The sequence below is a fragment of the Agaricus bisporus genome (assembly GCF_000300575.1).
Source record: "Agaricus bisporus var. bisporus H97 unplaced genomic scaffold AGABI2scaffold_5, whole genome shotgun sequence".
NCBI classification, from domain to species: domain Eukaryota; kingdom Fungi; phylum Basidiomycota; class Agaricomycetes; order Agaricales; family Agaricaceae; genus Agaricus; species Agaricus bisporus.
In genome coordinates, this window is record NW_006267368.1 from 2,156,807 (window position 1) to 2,174,413 (window position 17,607).

At 47.0% G+C, this 17,607-nt stretch overlaps 6 protein-coding genes across 6 annotated transcripts; 3 read left to right on the forward strand and 3 right to left on the reverse strand.

Moving 5' to 3' along the window:
- Positions 1–1,149: 1,149 nt before the first annotated feature.
- Positions 1,150–2,720, forward strand: AGABI2DRAFT_222207 (hypothetical protein). Its single transcript, XM_006461366.1, has 5 exons — positions 1,150–1,381; positions 1,431–1,604; positions 1,656–2,186; positions 2,242–2,630; positions 2,689–2,720. The coding sequence occupies exons 1-5, from the start codon at positions 1,153–1,155 to the stop codon at positions 2,695–2,697; spliced, it is 1,332 nt and encodes a 443-aa protein (XP_006461429.1). The 5' UTR covers positions 1,150–1,152; the 3' UTR covers positions 2,698–2,720.
- A 448-nt stretch (positions 2,721–3,168) lies between these two features.
- AGABI2DRAFT_192931 (hypothetical protein) lies at positions 3,169–7,186 on the reverse strand. Its single transcript, XM_006461367.1, has 25 exons — positions 6,968–7,186; positions 6,891–6,909; positions 6,807–6,831; positions 6,636–6,750; positions 6,082–6,533; positions 5,970–6,024; positions 5,862–5,921; positions 5,778–5,805; positions 5,622–5,723; positions 5,432–5,572; positions 5,300–5,361; positions 5,221–5,245; positions 5,115–5,165; positions 5,034–5,059; positions 4,902–4,972; positions 4,769–4,841; positions 4,688–4,705; positions 4,596–4,629; positions 4,340–4,497; positions 4,150–4,274; positions 3,972–4,097; positions 3,792–3,911; positions 3,705–3,736; positions 3,630–3,652; positions 3,169–3,576 (listed from the first exon to the last, which is right to left on the reverse strand). Exons 1-25 carry the CDS (start codon positions 7,155–7,157, stop codon positions 3,479–3,481), a joined length of 2,229 nt encoding a protein of 742 aa, XP_006461430.1. The 5' UTR covers positions 7,158–7,186; the 3' UTR covers positions 3,169–3,478.
- Positions 7,187–8,872: 1,686 nt separating this feature from the next.
- AGABI2DRAFT_69816 (hypothetical protein) lies at positions 8,873–9,337 on the reverse strand (the record flags this gene model as incomplete). Its single annotated transcript, XM_006461368.1, has 1 exon — positions 8,873–9,337. A coding segment is annotated over one exon (465 nt), but the record flags the coding sequence as incomplete, so codon positions are not given.
- Positions 9,338–11,160: 1,823 nt separating this feature from the next.
- Positions 11,161–12,620, forward strand: AGABI2DRAFT_192934 (hypothetical protein). The gene is made up of 9 exons (XM_006461369.1): positions 11,161–11,266; positions 11,327–11,481; positions 11,533–11,579; positions 11,632–11,760; positions 11,814–11,915; positions 11,970–12,036; positions 12,085–12,163; positions 12,214–12,316; positions 12,365–12,620. The coding sequence occupies exons 1-9, from the start codon at positions 11,198–11,200 to the stop codon at positions 12,580–12,582; spliced, it is 969 nt and encodes a 322-aa protein (XP_006461432.1). The 5' UTR covers positions 11,161–11,197; the 3' UTR covers positions 12,583–12,620.
- Positions 12,621–12,860: 240 nt separating this feature from the next.
- Positions 12,861–15,734, forward strand: AGABI2DRAFT_185678 (hypothetical protein; the record flags this gene model as incomplete). Its single annotated transcript, XM_006461370.1, has 11 exons — positions 12,861–12,876; positions 12,901–13,003; positions 13,054–13,176; positions 13,234–13,559; positions 13,618–13,737; positions 13,789–13,857; positions 13,907–14,195; positions 14,258–14,683; positions 14,745–14,937; positions 15,058–15,394; positions 15,449–15,734. 11 exons carry the CDS (start codon positions 12,861–12,863, stop codon positions 15,694–15,696), a joined length of 2,250 nt encoding a protein of 749 aa, XP_006461433.1. The 3' UTR covers positions 15,697–15,734.
- A 444-nt stretch (positions 15,735–16,178) lies between these two features.
- AGABI2DRAFT_241553 (small cysteine-rich protein) lies at positions 16,179–16,379 on the reverse strand (the record flags this gene model as incomplete). The annotated part of the gene is made up of 1 exon (XM_006461440.1): positions 16,179–16,379. One exon carries the CDS (start codon positions 16,377–16,379, stop codon positions 16,179–16,181), a length of 201 nt encoding a protein of 66 aa, XP_006461503.1.
- Positions 16,380–17,607: the final 1,228 nt, after the last annotated feature.

Sequence of the window (17,607 nt, forward strand, 5' to 3'; positions counted from 1 at the left end):
TTCGCACCTAATTAGAGATTGCCATGGGAAATAATTGTTCGAGGGGACCAAGAGAGGACGAAGCATCTCGGATTCACATCGGTGTGGTACCCTGAGATGCGTTTCCGGCAGATCTCACCAGAGAAAGCCGGGAGAGTCGGTGTTTGAAAAACGGCTGGATGTTGATTGAATTCCAGTACGTTTTCCCTAAAGTTTGATCCTTGGAAAGATAAATTGGTCGCAGGCGCAACTCTAACTGGCGGCAATATTGGGTTGTGTTTGCATGGCATAGAGCTCAGTTGTGCACTCGAGTTTCGCCGTACATTGAAACATTGAAACCTCGTTTGTATATTCATTTACTGTTCGCGGAAATGACATCGAAGATAGGTCGATGTTCACAGTGGCTCAAAACTCCAACAAATCTCCACCGGTTATTCTAGGCCGACACAATGCTTCTGTCGTGGACGATTCACACGTTGCTGAAAACGATGATCATTGAACCGAACAGTGAGCGCTGAAATTACTTTCCACATCTCTTGACTAGCAGGGCGGATCTATGCTTTGCAGCCATCCCAAAGAACGTTTCGCCTCGAGGTGGGCCTTGGACTGGAACCGAACAACCTGCAGCTTACTGACGATCCAATATGTCACAATAAACGATCAAGACTCGGAAAGTCACATTTTGTTGCCAAAAAAGGAACCCGCAATGCATTGACTCCCGGGTGGCTGTGCCGCATCTCGATAGATCTTGCATCGATCTGCTAAATTAGTATTTGTTTGAAAAAGCAGGCAAAAGAGGTAAACGGCCCATCAGATCCTTGTCAAAAGTTCACAAAAAAGTGATGGGAATAGGCCAAGACGCCAGGGCTACGTCCAGTTTAATCGGTAAGTAGGGGCGGCTACTGTTTTTCCACAATGCCCGGTGCGGTACGTACTAATGTATATCGGGAGATTGTCGAGATCAGCCCGGCGAACCTGAAGTTCAATTCTGGCTTACGTTCCACAGCCTTTACCTCCTGTGGGCTAGCATCTTGAGATTGAAAATGCCATTGTCGACTGTATGGACCGAAAAAGGATCGCGATGACGCACAGAAATCCCATTTCCCGCCGATGCCTGGCAGCTGTATATAAAATCAAGCGTTTTTTTATCTCGAGCTTCGTTTTTCTCCGGTGATGCAGTCCTCCTCTACACCCTACGCTTCGTCTTCCACTACTGCCATGCCATCGTCCTCCGCCCCGTCGTCCCCTTCCTCCTCAATATCAGGCTTCGCCTGTCCTTCCATACCCCACTCAAAGACTCAAGGTGTCTTTGACTCCATCGTCAAGGGTCGCAAGAGCTGGAAGACCTTGAAGGGGGGAGAAGTCGTCTGGCCCCCCGAGCTTGAGGCCGCGCTTCTCGAAGGTATGGGGGATTCTTCGCCGTAATTATCGGTCCCCCTCACTCTTCATAGGCCTAGAACAATATACACCCGATGATTCTCGAGAAACTCGATTACTGGGTCGGTTTCCTATGAGGAACAGATATATTTCCGATTACATCTACGAGAAGACTGGTAAAAGAAGAACGGCAAAACAAGTTGGGAGTCGTCTTCAACAATTGCGAGATACGTGTGGAGGGAGGCAATGTTAGTTGGCCTTCGTCTTTTCGATGTCGTCGATAAACTAACTGTCACTAGTGCTCAAGCTTTTGACCCCTTACCGGCCCCAAGGTCGAGCGCCGCGACCCTCGCCCCTCAGCATCTCGGGTAGTCTATCCGACACGGATTCGAACAGCGATGCTTCCGCACCTCCTACTCCCACAGAGGCTCACGCTACTCTTCAAAGTCTACTATACAGAGGCGTTGGCGGCCTCGGTCGCGATGATGAACCCCGTAGTATCATCTATATCGACCTTCTTCCGAACGATGCATCACATGGACCCACTCCAATGCAAGCACCGCCTGTTCCCTCTAAGCCTGGATACACCATTACGCGCATCTCGCAGTATCCCCGACACATCCATGAAATTGATCCTACTGTGACATTGGCATCTCGCTCTTCGATCATTGCCAAAAGTCATTTTACAGTTCATTCACGAGCTGGCATCGTCCACTCCGAAGTAACTGAAATGACACCGGCCAACCCTAACTCGGAAGGAGCTGAGGGTGAGTTCCTGTACAGTACGAAACTCGCCCCAGCTTTCTGGAATGAGCTATGCCGGAATCAGGGTGGGTCATTCGCGTCGGCATGGTATGAAGCAGCTGCTGATTTTTTCACGCTTAGATCCGACGCAATATACAATTATCCAAAAAGTCACGCAGGAACCGCATAACAGCTTCGCCGCGCCTATTTTCCATACGGCTTACAAGTTCACCTTTCCTCTTCCAAACGGAAACGGAGCCGTAGCGCAGACTTTGGACACCTTTCCCCTCGGTGAACCCACAATCCGAGGTAGTCCCGCCCTTGACTTCGAGCTAAGCGAGCTGTTCACGCTCGACCCGGATGCATTTAGCGACTTCGGATTCGTCTCTGACGACAAATCAGCTGACCTATATGGCCTCGAGGCATGCTTGAATGCCGATTGGAGAATTTATTCCCCTGCTACGTCAGTTTCCAGTGAAGGTTTCTCTGACTGTCAAATTCTCCCAAGTTCAGCTGACATCCCTCTCATGGTAAGTCGCTCGTATTCTCCAAATCTACCTCATTGGTTGACAATCTTGAATATGATAGGCCCTCTAAAAACGCCTCCAAGCATCTGTATTTTTACCTGTCTATATGATGCTGGACTACTTAATTTATGGTGAGCTATTATCTCCACTCATTTACGCCGAGGAGCTCACGTCGTAACAGATATTATATTTATACGTACATTGATTCGCACGTCATCTGCCTTTGGAATCCATTCTTCTACCGTTATATCACCACTGAACCTTCATTTTTATCATATCTTTCTGTTACGCGTACGGTGGACCTGGGACCCCTTCTTTGGGGGTTTTTTCCGTCTTCGCGTTCTATTCGCTTCGGTTTTCTAATGGAGTACAATACTTTCACACCCACTTAAATATATGTACAATGCAACACCCCAAAACGAGGGTTACGCCGCTGTCACCACATATCAAACATCATTGGGATCATACCGAGTCATCAGATCCACATTATAGTGTTCAACAGACCTATGATAAGACGACTCCAGACTTGTTCCGCTTTTTTCGAAAAGACAGTCGCGCCTTTTAAAGCCTTCCCCCGATCCCCAAGCTCTCTTGTTTTTTGCGCCCTACCACCATCTCCACCCACTCCAACATATGCGCTCACTCCGCCATGTGGTTTCAATCAGATAACGACATACCGGTATTACGTCTACACTACACTACACATGGTGGTTGACTCATAGTCGACGGTTTGCTTGCGCGTGAGCGCTACTTTAATAATCCCAGAGGCCTCATGTAAAACCGGTTCTGTCCACGTTCGTTAATGATACAGCTACATGGTTCCATAGGAGGTACACGATTACATCACTACCTCAAGCTACTATGAACACACCCGAAGTACCTGTAAACTCGTTCACTGAGCCAATCAGTGGCTTGGAGTCCCCAAAGTATCTGATTCGGTACGATCCGGCTGTAGGTTCGTTAGATGCGTTCAGATGCGTTTTCAATTCAAAACTCATTTACCAGGAGTGCCACTTTCGATTGTCCTATGATTTCATCAATTCACTACGCCAAGGTCAAAGCGAATAAGGAACCTACCAAGAGATATCAACAGTGCTCGTGCCTGTGAGCTAAGTAACACAATTAGGGTCAGAGGCGCCGGGTCGCAGTGAGGGCGGTCCTTACCTGGTTGGTCCTAGTCCACCGATAGATTGTGGATGGATGCGAATCGGTTCTTACTATCCGCCACCCATTTTCGGATTGCTGTTCCACGGTGAGAAAAGTGCCCTCAAGGCGAAGATTGCTCTGGGTAGCCCCGCGGGGAAATGTGTTAATTATTGGGGGGCTAATCCAACATCTACTTACTCGAGGGTTCGCTCCAACGAATTGAACCTGGACTGTTTCACCCGTACGATACGGACTAGAGTTCACATCCGAGAGTACGGAACCAAAGTGCTTCCCTAGGGGCGCAGAATCAAAGACGACGGGTGTCTATAAAGCCAGTGAGAAACAATAAACCAAAGAAATGGAACGATCAACTGACCTGTAACGAAATGGCTTTCGAAGTTTGGTCATTGGGGGCTTCGTCTGATTCAGGTCTTCCAGTTGCATTGTCCGCCAATAATTCAACCATGTTCGAATACTTATCAATATATGAGTCAAGGGTCCCTGAGGGAAAGTATCGTCAGAACGTTTGTTCCGTGAGGAGAATTAGAGGAGGATCAGTCGCTGACATTTTCCGAAAATAGTACTGGCGCCCTCGTATCGTTGAGCCGCATACTCTTCGGGGGTAGTCACGTAATGCGCGTATGTATTGGCCGGCCCGGCAACTACCACGTAAGCATCCGTGCCGAGCACACCAGAAGATATTAGTTTGGCGCGAAGAGCTTCTCTAAAGACGATGACATCCATGAGAATGTATTTTGGTTTAGGCGATGATCGTGGTGGTTGAGGGTTAGCAGCAAACAAAAACGAGAATGATGAACGAACCTCATTCTCCTTCCGGCCATTGTTGTCAATTCACCTATCATCATATAAGCATCAGTTCCATAAGAGAATTCGGAAAATCAATTTAGACTTGCCAGGCATTATCAGCATTACTGTCAGGGGTTAATCGATAGCCAGAGTTAGCCGACTCGAAGAAAAACAGGTGGGAGACCCACCGAAGTTTCCGACCCGTAACATTTGAACATCGACTGTAGTTGGCGACCAATCATATGGGGTATGAGCAGAGCCCTGATCATGAGACGTGGCGTCATTGGTCATGATATTCAATACATCAGGTCTAAAACATACCGTATTAAGCAGAATGGGTTTAGGGCTCTGGCACGCCTTTTGTTGAGCAGAGGGCAGAGGGGTGACAGCGCCTTCAAGGTGCACGTTCGCGTCACAAGCCTATTTATCGGATAATATGAACCTCGAACACACCTTTGACAATCTCCCAAAATGGATTTCTATGTAACGATTATTTATCGTTAGGGGCTTGAATTATCAATGTAGCCAACTCACTGGGTACTGGAATTGTCACCCTGAACAAAATCAAATGCCCCAGGGCCGTCTCTGAAGAACGTGTTCTAGGCCAAGTGAAATAATACGGCTTGATCAAGGTACTTACGTTGTGCCACCAGCGAAGGAGAATCCTGGAACAGACTTCAGTTAAAAAACATGGACTAAACGGGGGAAGCAGATCGCACCAAGAGCAGCAGGACATGTAGATACCGACGTTCCGTTGGGAAGCTTGAACTCACGGAATGCCCTAAAGAAAAGGGCATTAAGATTTATAACAGCTGATTGGGAACGAATCGCTATGTAAGATGGGGACTGACATATTCATGTAAGCATGGACACTCTTCACAGCCCCAGCGACAGGGCTGAGTTCGCCATTCATGATTGTCCGTGCGGCTTCAAATTGCATATTTCCAATAATACGATTGCTCTCAAAGTCAGAGACCTGGAAACCTGGACCACTATGATGACAAAGTGAGTAGGCAAATGTAGCATAACTTCTTCACACACCGGCCATGGCAGGGTTGAGTCTTGCCTCCACAAGTAGAATGTTGAAATTCGCATGGCTGCCCGTCGAAGTCTTCTCCAGGACTTTCACAAAATGCGCCAAGGCTAGAAAAGTGGTGTGAGTATGTTGCGATTCTTCCGGTCATGAAATAAACGGACGTATTGGGGCTTGTGTCGCCGACATTAGCTAATATCGGTAGAGTTTTAGTCCAACTTTTCAGAGGTCGTACATCAGGAACTCACATTGGGTAAATCCAGCAACGAAGGTTGTGTTACCGGGTGTGGTATTTGGTTCAACGGATGCTGAGACAGCGTTATTTGTATGTTGTAAGTATGATGGATCCGACTTACATTCGAAGAGGTACGCAGCCATTCCTTTGTTGTCCGTGCTCACCAGCGTATTATTCTGTGGACGAAAGAAAATATGAGACATCTCTAACACGATCTGCAACTTCATTCATACTTCGTATAGGCTTGTACCATGCACAGCAAAGAAACTCAAGAATCCTCGAGCGTTGCCGCTGTCGTCGTCAAAACGCAGGAGGGTCATATCCTTGTCTTGGTCGAATTGATAACGAGCACGCTCAGAAGCCGGGTTCTCGAGGTAAGCAGAAGGCGACCTATTGATATTTCCATCTGGAATGGTGGTATTTCCAAGGCTCAGATGACCGGGAGCAAGACTGTTATGAGCACGTTGCACGGCAAGTACGGTACCGGCAATAATGGCGTCCGCTGTTTGTTTAACATATCCGAGCGATGTAACTTGAGGCAAGAGGTTCTCGAGGTAGCCACCGACGCCAGAATGTTGGTGAGTGCCAACGAATGCGATGTTTTCATTCGTATACACCCCAGAAAATTGATTTGATAATTGATTGACAATGGACCGGCGAACTCCAGTGTCACCCATTGCAATATCTAAAAGACAAAGTATCATCAGAGCATAGTTGACGAAAGATGAAATCGTGGTTTTCAAGTTCCGATTTTGCGCACGAAGGAAAACATAAACAATATACTTACCAGCGTTAATAAAAACAATCCTATCATCGGGATTCGAAGCGTCGGCCACAATGAACGCGCGACTTCGTTGCCTCATGTGCAGACCTGTGTCCGTTTGCGCGAGCGATGCGTACCCCTATCGTACGTATGACATCAACATAGATCATAACATTTCCTTATTAGTTGGCATACCATCATATTGGTTTCGACGACAGGACTTCGTCATATTTTAGCACAGTTCGACGATTAAAACGGGGATTTTTTTCAATGACCCACCCTGTGATGTCCCCAATTCCTAAAATGATCGTCATCAATGCGCGAATGTCCTCCTGGTTCTGAATAGGTTTACTGACCTAAGCCGAGGAGATACTGGGCATTCGCTCCTTTGATACCGATACCCCCACTTGCTCCATTAGAAAAGACAGAAGACGAAGCCAGGAATGCGGTCAAGTAATAGAAAGATCCTCTCATGACGTTGTAGAAAGACTCTACACTGTCCCAAAGGTCCAAGGGTAACGCGCTGTTGTAGGAGAGCAAGGGCATGATATTGGCCTCCACACGGTTTTTAACCGAATTCCCAGACCTCGTCTTGTTCTCTGAATCCTGTGAATGGTAGCCTGATGAAAGAGATGTGAACGAAGTCGAGTAGCATATGCCGGCCCGTCACAAGGCATCGTTAAATGCCCACGGTGTCACCGCGAAGCTCCTGCATGCTTACCCCGAAGCGGATTATTTTTAGCCAGTCACACCGAGGGAGCGCTTCGGCTTATTCGGGCATGGAATATGTTCAGAGAGTAGACAGAGTAATGGCAAGTAAAAGGCAGTAATAGACGTGTCGAGGGAACAGCGCTCACAGGAAGTGTTCCTGATCTAGCAGCGCTGGTTACAGGTAACGCCGAATCAGATTCGAAGCAACTACTTATAAGTAGTTATCGATTTATCAATAGAAGCAAATCATGATCACAAGATAGGGGTTTAACCGTAACTGTCTGTGTCCAAAGCATAATTAAGTAGAACAAAAATGAAGTCCAAGGCTGGTTTCAAATTGTAATTACAGGAGTTTGAATGAAGTTGAGTGGATTAGTTCGTTGACGAAAAACAAAAGAGGCTGACTGCCTAGTGACATCGAATGGACTATCTCTGGTTTGAGCTCCAGAGCTAGCGCAATCGAGTCCGCTTGGAGACGAAGAAGACGAAAAGTCATACTTGACGAAGCTGAGGTGCGATGTGCGTTTATGTTGCGATAGCACCATGCGACGTGCAATCATCTTCTTGATACGATACACGAAGTCCGGTTTAGCTAGTGCTTCGAAGGATATAGACCTCAAGTCCAGGAGGAATGGCAGGTCTACGGGATCTGTGGAACCGAGATGGTCGAGGAGCTGTTCTGTAGGCCTCGTCGGCACAGAGAGCGTGAGTGAGGTGAGAGCGGTGACTTCTCTGAGTTCTTCTAGAAGTTCATTTGCCTTGATATTATCGCATTTAAGCTCTAGCGTCTGAAGAGCGGGTGTGCGGGACAGGAATCGGCCAGTGGCATAATGATCCCATCGTCTACCGTTGGTAACAGAATGGACGATGAGGGACTCTAAATTAGGAAGAAAGAGGTTGTCGAAAAACCTCGCGAGGCCCCCTTGCGTGCTGTCGCGCAACGGCTCGGCAACGACCGTTAGTGATCGCAATTGTGGATGATGAACCTCCGGGATCATGGTCCATGGCTCGCTTGATCCAATATGAAAGACGCATTCCTGCACATTTGGCACGAGGGCGAGGGAGGCGAGACAGGTATCAATGGAAGCAGGGGTATGTTTGTGTAGGTTAAACTCGAGGCGAGTAATCTGCGCCAGCGGCAGGACGATCATGGAGAAGGACGTTGCATAATCTAAGGTTACACTTCGCAAAAGGGGTGCCTGTTCGAAAAAATCCACCATTAAATCCGAGGAAATGCGGCCACGAGATGCGTTCACCACCAGTTTTTGCAGTGAAGGTAGTTCGTGTCGAATGGATCGGAAGGCTGACCAAGGCAAGTTGGAAGGTGGAAGCATGAGGTACAGCTCCTTCCACCGCCGGGAAGATGAGCATAGTTCATATAAAGCATCATCCTCGCCCCAGTTGAGGGGAGGGTAGGATTTAGGACGATTTGCCGGCTTGTGTTCGATGACCGCGACGGTCAATGGGAGACCCCCGGACCTTTGTATCCATAACCGAATAAGGCAGTGCTGGGATGAGCTGTAGCCTTGGTACGTCAACCTAATAGTAGTCCATAGCTGCGGCGTGGCTATGGCTATCTGCCGCCATGCATTGCACACTTGCGTTAACACCAACGGTCCCCCTTCTGGGTCAAAACTATCCTCCACTTCAGAAAAACGGCGGTGCTTTGAACCACGAGGACAGTGTTTGAAAATTTCCGCCCATATTTCAGGGTAAACCCGTCTTGCAGGCGTCCGAAATGCGTGATGGGTATCAACGAACTTCGTCAACGCCTGACATTCTCCCTTTAGTTGACCTAACACGCTCTCTACTCTTCGAATTTGCTCTTCAAGCCTCCTGATATCCAGCGTCGCTAACTCGATGGCTTCGTGAACCGATTGTTGTTGTTCGTCCGTCGGAATCGCATTCGAGCCGAGTAAATGAGGAATTGGCGACAGGGGCGTCGAGGTCAGACCAGTCAACCGGGTCCTACAATTGTAGCAGATGGAATTCGGGACTTCGTTGTCGCAGATCATTTCATGTGGTGGTGGTGGTGGTGCGGAGACCGTCATCAAATGTGGGTTAAATTCTAGAGCTAATGAGCGAAAAGGAAGCAATATAAAATTGTGGAGCTGACCGTGGAATAGGTTCAAGGGAATGAGGTCAGTTGAAGTCGGAAGTCGAGAGGCAAAGCTTCTAATAAACGGTTCATAGTTTTCTGACAAGTCTGGAGGACCGAATAACAGAGAAGGTGCCGAGCGGAAGAAAGGTGAGGTTTGCCAGGCCCATCACGGGACTTTGAAATGCCCGGATTCCAGATTCAGTTCTTGCGGAAGTATTTTGATAGCACTCTTCCACAACGCTTCCACTTTGGCATGACACGGTCAATTCAAAATGCGACCATGGTAGTTTTTCTTCGATCTATGACGAAAATTGGCGAACGATGACTCAATTTCAGCCGAAATGAATTGTTTCGAAATTTGTTGTCGCGCACGACAGCAATACGCTTACCACTGGAGGCTGGTTTCTTTTTGGCCTATCTGGGACACTTGCTGGCGACCATTCGATCTGTATGATATCAGGTTTACATGAGGCATGGAACCCTGGCCCCGTGCTCCGAAATCAATTGGTGATATGCCCGATTTTCGTGACCTGTAGGCACGCCACATCATACACATGCAGATTAAGCGCCTGTCCATGATTAGCACCTCGGTGTCAGATGATGCCTCGCAGAAATCAGTGTAACCGGCAGCTCTTCGCAGCGTACGCCATTGGGTGAAGACTCGAGGCATCCGAAAGAGGTAGGTAGTTCTAGGCCAGCAAACTGATATACATGTCCGCATGTTTCGTCTATGACATCACCAGGCGTCCAGCAGATGTCGTTCAACGTGGATCAGGGAAGATTTCATGTTGAGGTATTGCCTCTATAAAGTGTGCACTTCGACTTTGCCGTCCGACAGTGGGACACTGGTCTTTCAGGGCCGGTGGCTCGTCACCCGTGTCTAACAGTTGGTTATGTTAGATTGACGTTCGCCCGGCTCGATTTTCTTACTCACCCATCGTCTTCGTCTTCGGGAGACTGGTGTAAGTCTTCTCTAAGAGCTCTTTTATCCTCGACTGGCCAGCATGAAGAGAGGTGCCCCGTAATTCCCGTCGGTTGATGATCATCATCTATATAAGAGGTTCAGGTGAGGCAGAGGGATATTCACTCCGTACCTACCACCTCATATGGTGTATGATGGCATAGAGCTGGATGGGTATATATTCTGAGTAGCGGAGGGGAGTTTTAGTGGGTGGAAGAAACGAATACAAAGGTGGGCCTGTAATCCAAAGGGTGCTAATTCTTGTTATTGCCGAAAAACCTCGGCGTTTCGTCCTCGAGCTTTCCTGACTTCGGATTGATGAAAGTATAGAAGACAGTAATCGAAGAGAATGCGCGGAAGATTTTTCAGACCAGGGGGGAGGGACTTTGGATGATGATGTTTCTAAAACTCCGCCGGCTGTCACCAGACTTGTAATTCTGTTTGCTATTGGCAGTTTGCAGTGCGTATCTTGACAATGTTCAGTATGATCCCACCTGACTTAATAGTTTCATAATTAGCGTCAGCACTCCAGGTTTTAGCCATGGCATAGTATTTAAGAGATATGGCCGCTCCGTTTTGGCCAACTGTGGCTAGTTTTTCTGCGACGGGCCCTCATGCCCTGTACAATAGACATATATTTTGAGCTTTGATATGGCTGTACGTACCATTTTACTCACAACTGCCGGTAGACCGAGTTCGCCGAAATAGATCTGAGTAAGTCAAATTAAATATCAAAGCATCAAGCACCGGGTGGCTGTGCTATTACGATCCATCTTCCAAACTTGAATTAAACGATTTACCCACCCCGCCCTCATGGACAAGTACGACAACATTCTTCACTTGCTTTCTCAAGAGCCCCGCTGGACTTCGCCGAATGAGTCGGTCAGTTGTCGTTCAGGCCACATGCTGCATTCGTGATGGTCGCTCATGTTGTTATCCCAGGACCTACTCGAACCTTTTAGTTACACGACAGCGAACCCGGGAAAGGAAATTCGAGGAAAACTTATCGAGGCTTTCAATCTGTGGCTTCGTGTACCGACACACGAACTGGCGGTCATCTCCAAAGTCGTGAATATGCTCCATACTGCCAGTCTAATGTAGGCTCGATGTATAGTTGATCTCGGAAGTCACACTCAACCATGGGCCAGGGTAGACGATATAGAAGATGATTCACAATTACGGCGAAGTCAACCAGGTGAGTGGATTCTTCGAAGCCAAGATGTTCTTAGTTTGAATCAACGCAATAGTTGCACATAAAATCTACGGCATCCCACAAACCATCAATAGCGCTAACTACGTATATTTTCTTGCGTACCACGAACTCTTTGCTTTGAGGAGCCGTTCTTCCGTCTCGGACCTCGATGTTCTTGTAACGTGTAAGCGTTGTCCTCCGTTTGGCTTCTTTCTTCCTTCTCATGGTAATATCTAGCTGAACTTCTGTCATTGCATCGCGGTCAAGGCCTCGAGATCCTATGGCGTGATTCTTTACGATGCCCCAGCGAAGAAGAGTATATTCAGATGGTAAATAATAGTGAGTAACGTTGGCATGTCGACGCACACTAGTCGTTCCTGATAGTGATGAAAGAAACGGGTGGGCTGTTGCGGATTGGAACTAAACTTATGATGGCATGTGCAACTCAGAATAAAGATGTGTAAGTCATATCCTGTGTTCGTATACTCTTCTTACTCACGACGAGCAGTAATTATATACCGCTCGTGAATTTAATAGGTGTTTTCTTTCAGATACGTGATGACCTCATGAACTTGCAAAGCTTGGAGGTAAGTTTTATCCTTATCGTTATATTCCGATCCGAACATCCGAGGTGCAGTATACATCTAATAAAGGTTTCGCGGAAGACCTAACGGAAGGTAAATTTTCATTCCCGATCGTACACGGCATTCATGCCGACACTTCCAACCGGCAAATCCTAAGTAGGTATTGTCCGGTCTATATACTACTGCCGTTGCTGATACTTTTAGATGTGCTGCAAAAGCGACCTGCAACTCCGACGCTCAAAAAACACGCGATTTCGTATTTACGTGATCGAACCAAGTCGTTCGAATACACTTTGTCCGTTCTCGAGAAGCTGGAGTTACAAACGCGACAGGAAATTCAACGTCTAGGAGGAAACGAGCAACTAGATAAGATCATGGACTTGTTGCATGTCGACGCAGATAAGTTTGATAAGTTTCAATGACAAATGATTCCGTGCTGCGCGATAGCAACTATTTCAAAGCGGAATAAGAAAAGCAGTTTTTCCATGGTGGTGTGGTATGCGCAAAGATCTGTCAGACAAACTCGAAACTTCAGCACGGTAGCAACGGCTATTACTCAGTTCGTGCATGTTTACTCAGTTCGACGAAACTCGAATACCGAAGGCACGCCTATAATAATTCCACACTCGAGTGTACAACTTTCCCTTTGTTCCCTCTCTGGCCAACGACACCCTTCACATCCACACCTCGTACTACTGTCATGGCAGTTGTTCCAAGTGACTCAATTTCTAAACCTTCAGCTCCATCAAAAAGCTCGGTATCAGGTGTTGGGTTATCCAACCCCCAGATGTCGCAATCGCGCAGGCGAATGCTCGATTTAGTCAATCGTCTTCATTCAACCGGGTGGGTATTGAACCCCACACACTTATTCATACGCTGACACCCTGCTGTAGAGTTCAAGTCGACATTGACTTGCCCCAAATCGCGGTTATTGGTTCGCAGAGTGCTGGAAAATCCTCTCTAATCGAATCCATCTCCGGGATCACGCTTCCGCGCGCCGCTGGGACATGTACAAGGTGATGCTCAAACCCTACTCATGAACTCAAAAGCATTCACCTGATTTTCATTGTTAGGTGCCCCACAGAATGTCGTTTGTCTTATTCTCCTTTGCCCTGGAAATGCACTGTGCACTTGCGCTTCACGACCGATGGCAATGGTACTCCTCTCGGCCAATCCCGCAACGAGATTTTTGGACCGACAATTTATGAGAAGAGTGAAGTTGAAGAACGTATTCGTCGCGCTCAACGCGCCATCCTCAACCCGGGGAAACCCACTAAACTCTTCCTCGAAGATGACGATGAGATGTCGGGAGAGGCTGAATTGAGTTTCTCCAATAACTGTGTTTCGTTACAAATCAGTGGACCTGACGTCGCTGACCTCTCATTTTGTGATCTTCCTGGTGCGTGATCTTCCTCATGTTACGTTTGTACCTGCTCGATAATCTCTATGCTATCCAGGTTTGATTGCAAGTGTTGGTCGAGGCGGGAACACGAATGATATCAAGCTCGTTGAAAGTCTCGTTACTTCGTATATCAAGAAACCCAGCTGCATAATTCTGCTGACCGTTGCATGTGAAAGTAAGTCTTTGCTTATGTCTCCTTGCACTTAATACTCACGCGCACATTCAGCGGATTTTGAAAATCAAGGAGCACATCAAATCTCCAAGGCGTATGATCCTGAGGGCAAGAGGACGATTGGTGAGTACGAGGTGTCACTTGTCCGGCAATCGTCACTGACAGACTTCAGGTGTACTGACTAAACCTGATCGTATTCCCCTTGGAGAGGAATTAAATTGGCTCAAATTTCTTAAAAACGAGAGGGAGCCCCTTGAAAATAATTGGTATTGCGTCAAGCAACCCAGTTCAAATGACCTCAAGAACAATTGGACGTGGCAAGAGGCGCGAGAAAAGGAACAGCAGTTTTTTGCTGCAACTGCACCTTGGTGTGAATTGGAGGGAATGTATCAGAAATTCCTTCGAACGACAAACTTGGTGGAACGACTCAGCGGTGTACTCTCAGATCTCATCGCGAAGCGGTTTGTTTTTGTTTCTATGCCATCCAAAAGCATGATGCTCAATGTCTGTTTTTGATTACTAGATTGCCTGAGATTCAGGACGAGCTTGAGCGATCAGTTCAAAAGACTCAAGGCCTCCTCGCTCAGTTACCCCGAGAACCATCCAAGCAACCTGTCAACGAAGTTGCGACGCTGTTGCACGAATTCGTTGCGGATATAGCGCAACATATTACGGGGATTCCCGACGAAAATGGTCTGATTCAATCGATTCGCCCGGCTCAAGAGCGCTTTCGCACAGAAGTACGAGCTACTGCGCCTAAGTTTCGGTCATATGAGAAGAAATTTGCTGGTACAAGATCAATGCCGCGCGCAGAATTCTTGGACAATGAAGATGATGGATATTCCGAAGATGAGTGTGACCAATTTACCGCTAGTGGTACCTCGACGCGTAAGCGAAAGCGAAGGGACAGTGTTGTTTACGTAGACGAAGTTTTTGAACGTGCACAGCGGTATGTTGGTTCGCTCCTCTCACATATTTCGTCAGCTCAGGGTGCATCTTTCTTTCTGCAGCTCCCGCACTCGAGAACTACCAGGCAACTACCCCTTCGTCGTCCAACAAGGGTACATAGACGAGTGCATCAAGGAATGGCGGAGTCCGGCACACATTCTCTGCAAGGCCGTTTACAATACGGTTTCCGAGTATTTTAAACGCATGGTGAACCAACACTTCGCAACTTTTGGCCAAGGAATGCTCGAACATCGTGTTCGGTGAGCGTCATTTGTATCCGGCTCATGTTATTTTGAGCTTAATATCTTTTCTAGAATCATTTTACAGGAACATCTAAAGGCGTGCCTGGCTAAGACTGAAGAAAGAATCAACTAGCTTCTTGATCTCGAAGATAAAGCGTTTTCACTCAATACTCATTACCTCTCCGATTACAAGTCAAAGTTCCTCGCTTACTACCGTGGTGCTCGCCGCAAGAACAACCATGGTGGCATCATGGATTCCATCAAGGCTTATACACCTCCCGCCTCCCCTAGCCCGACGATTTCTTCTAAACAAGCACCCAGCTCTCTATACGGAGTATCAAAAGTGCTAAGTGGACTTACCGAGATGGGTTTCAATGGTATACATGCCAATGATCTTGCGAAGTTACTCAGAACAGACAACATGGAGCCGGCCATCGAAATTATGGCAGATGTACGCGCATATTTTCAAGGTATATCCTTATGCGACTTTGTTTTCTTCATTACAGTTGACCAAATGTTCACAGTTGCGTATAAGCGATTCTCGGATAACATACCCATGGCCATAGACAGAGAACTCGTATGTGGAGCCGGACGTGATATTCTTCCGCTTCTATGGAATGGGCTTGGTCTCAATTCTATTGAAGCTCATCGTATCTGCAAGGAGCTGGCTCAGGAGAACGCTAGTGTTGCGAATCGAAGAGAGGAATTGGTGAAGAAGCTTCAGAGGTTGGATGAGGCATCGCAGCAACTTTTGCAGGTTAGCGGAGCTTAGTGTTATCTAGTGTTAAAGTACTGCGTTCGGCCTCGCGTATGTGTTTGAGCGTTTCTGTTTTTAGGATTGACACAGATAAATTAATTAAGTGTTGTTGAGAAAGCGATCCGGATCAAAGGTTCGGAGTAAATGATCCGATGGTCTGATTCGGAGAGCGATATTAGTCAGCTGACATGACCTGATCGCGAAATACTTAGCAGCGTGTTGAGAATCGAGAATCGAGACCTTAACCGACACAGTCGTTGACGATAACACTAGAGCTTGAATTCATGAGGCACGCCTGGACCTAATAATCGATATCGATCGGGTCAATAGGACAAATCTTGAAAGTCTTTTGTCTCCGGCGCTCCTTTCTTCGCCTTCATTCCTACATGGTTGAACTTTTTATTTCAACAGTCACTACAAAATTTCAAAAGCGCAGTTGAAAAAAATCATTGAGTACGAAGTCATGACGGTCGGATAGTACAGGACATTCATTACGATCAGGCTGTAATTACTTTACAACATCTCCAACAAGTGCCATCAAAGTGTGCGAAGAGTTCAAATGGACACATAAACAGTGTTTTGTCTTCGTGACAAGTTTCCCAACAACTTAAATCACCCGAGATTTGAATTGGCGTTGGGCTACCCGTCCCTATGAAGGAAAAGAGCGCAACGAAGGGAGCTAGGTTTTTGAAATTCATGGAGGCTGAGCCTACCTCATATATACCTATCAATCGGTTGTCATCAAGTATCAAAAATTGTCGCTTACAGATGAAAGGCTGAAGCGTGACCGAGATAAGGATAGAATTCTTCAATCAGTCAGATATATAAGCAACTAGAGAGAGCGAGTCGGCAGGTGGTGAGATGAAAATCCCAAGGAACGATGTAGTTCAATGGATTAAAGCCCAAGTGTCATTCCGGCTACCTTTACTTGTACTACGATCGGCTACTTTATATGCGATTGTGTGGGCCAAATATATCCATAGGCTCAATGGAGCGCCTAGCACCTCATAACTTAGGGCCTTAGTTTTCCACCGGTTCTTCCATTTGCTGCACAGTTGTGGTTTAGATTCAATCGTGTAACGACTGTTCCGGGGTGTTGGCACGCTCAGGCTTGTGATGACAGGTCCAGATAGCTCCATTGATTTTGCTTATTGTCATCGTGAGGAAATTAGAACAATAGCACATGTTCGAGCGTTATACCTCGATTCCAAGACAATTGCTTATTGTCTGGGAAGGAGTAACATGACCAATAAATACCCCTTGATCCATTCTACTGGCTTAGCAAGTGGAGAACAAGTAAACAGAACCTATTGGTGCCAAATTCAATGCTTAACGTACGAGGGCTTGGTTTAACTTAAAGGGCACAGGTTGAGACGAACCCAATGTAATAATACCTCATGAAAGCGGGTCAGGTAATGCTACACCTTTCGCATATTTTTCTCTGCGATCCAACCATTAATGCCGCCAGATTCTCCTCCATCTGATGCGCCATCAGTGATCGATTGATCACTGTGACAATTATCCCAACACGTGTCAGGCTATCTTTATACCCCCGCCAAATCCAAGCCCCGTTTTTCTCCTCTATCCCGACTTTACTCTGACGTCCAGTCTCCTTCGTAATAGTCGGGTACATTACCATATGATATAAACAGCCGCCTTCATGCACCACATTCTAAGAAAGGGATGTGAGGGCGGAAGTTGAAGTAGAATTCCTGAGGTTCATTCCAGTTAAGTTACTCCCCATCAGGAGCAGCAAAACGCTACTTATTCTTAACGACAGGTTAGGCACCATTGTTCCCTCCTATAGCACCCAGAACTCCATACAGAGCCCTTATCCCCCTTGGGTGCATTGCTACAAGGAAATGGCAGCACGTTATACAATAAGCTCGATGCAGATCCAACGTTGAAGCACGGAAGCCCCCAACC

Excerpts from the sequence above, each read along its gene's own strand:
- AGABI2DRAFT_222207 (XM_006461366.1), top strand. The coding sequence starts at position 1,153 with ATGCAGTCCTCCTCTACACCCTACGCTTCGTCTTCCACTACTGCCATG. Across the intron at positions 1,382-1,430 it reads TGAGGCCGCGCTTCTCGAAG|GCCTAGAACAATATACACCC; the intron begins GTATGGGGGATT and ends CACTCTTCATAG. Across the intron at positions 1,605-1,655 it reads TACGTGTGGAGGGAGGCAAT|TGCTCAAGCTTTTGACCCCT; the intron begins GTTAGTTGGCCT and ends AACTGTCACTAG.
- AGABI2DRAFT_192931 (XM_006461367.1), bottom strand. The coding sequence starts at position 7,157 with ATGCCCTTGCTCTCCTACAACAGCGCGTTACCCTTGGACCTTTGGGAC. Across the intron at positions 5,806-5,861 it reads CGTTGCTGGATTTACCCAAT|CTAATGTCGGCGACACAAGC; the intron begins GTGAGTTCCTGA and ends TACCGATATTAG. Across the intron at positions 4,842-4,901 it reads AACCCATTCTGCTTAATACG|GGCTCTGCTCATACCCCATA; the intron begins GTATGTTTTAGA and ends TCTCATGATCAG.
- AGABI2DRAFT_192934 (XM_006461369.1), top strand. The coding sequence starts at position 11,198 with ATGGACAAGTACGACAACATTCTTCACTTGCTTTCTCAAGAGCCCCGC. Across the intron at positions 11,916-11,969 it reads TATTCAGATGGTAAATAATA|AAACGGGTGGGCTGTTGCGG; the intron begins GTGAGTAACGTT and ends TAGTGATGAAAG. Across the intron at positions 12,037-12,084 it reads GCAACTCAGAATAAAGATGT|TAATTATATACCGCTCGTGA; the intron begins GTAAGTCATATC and ends CACGACGAGCAG.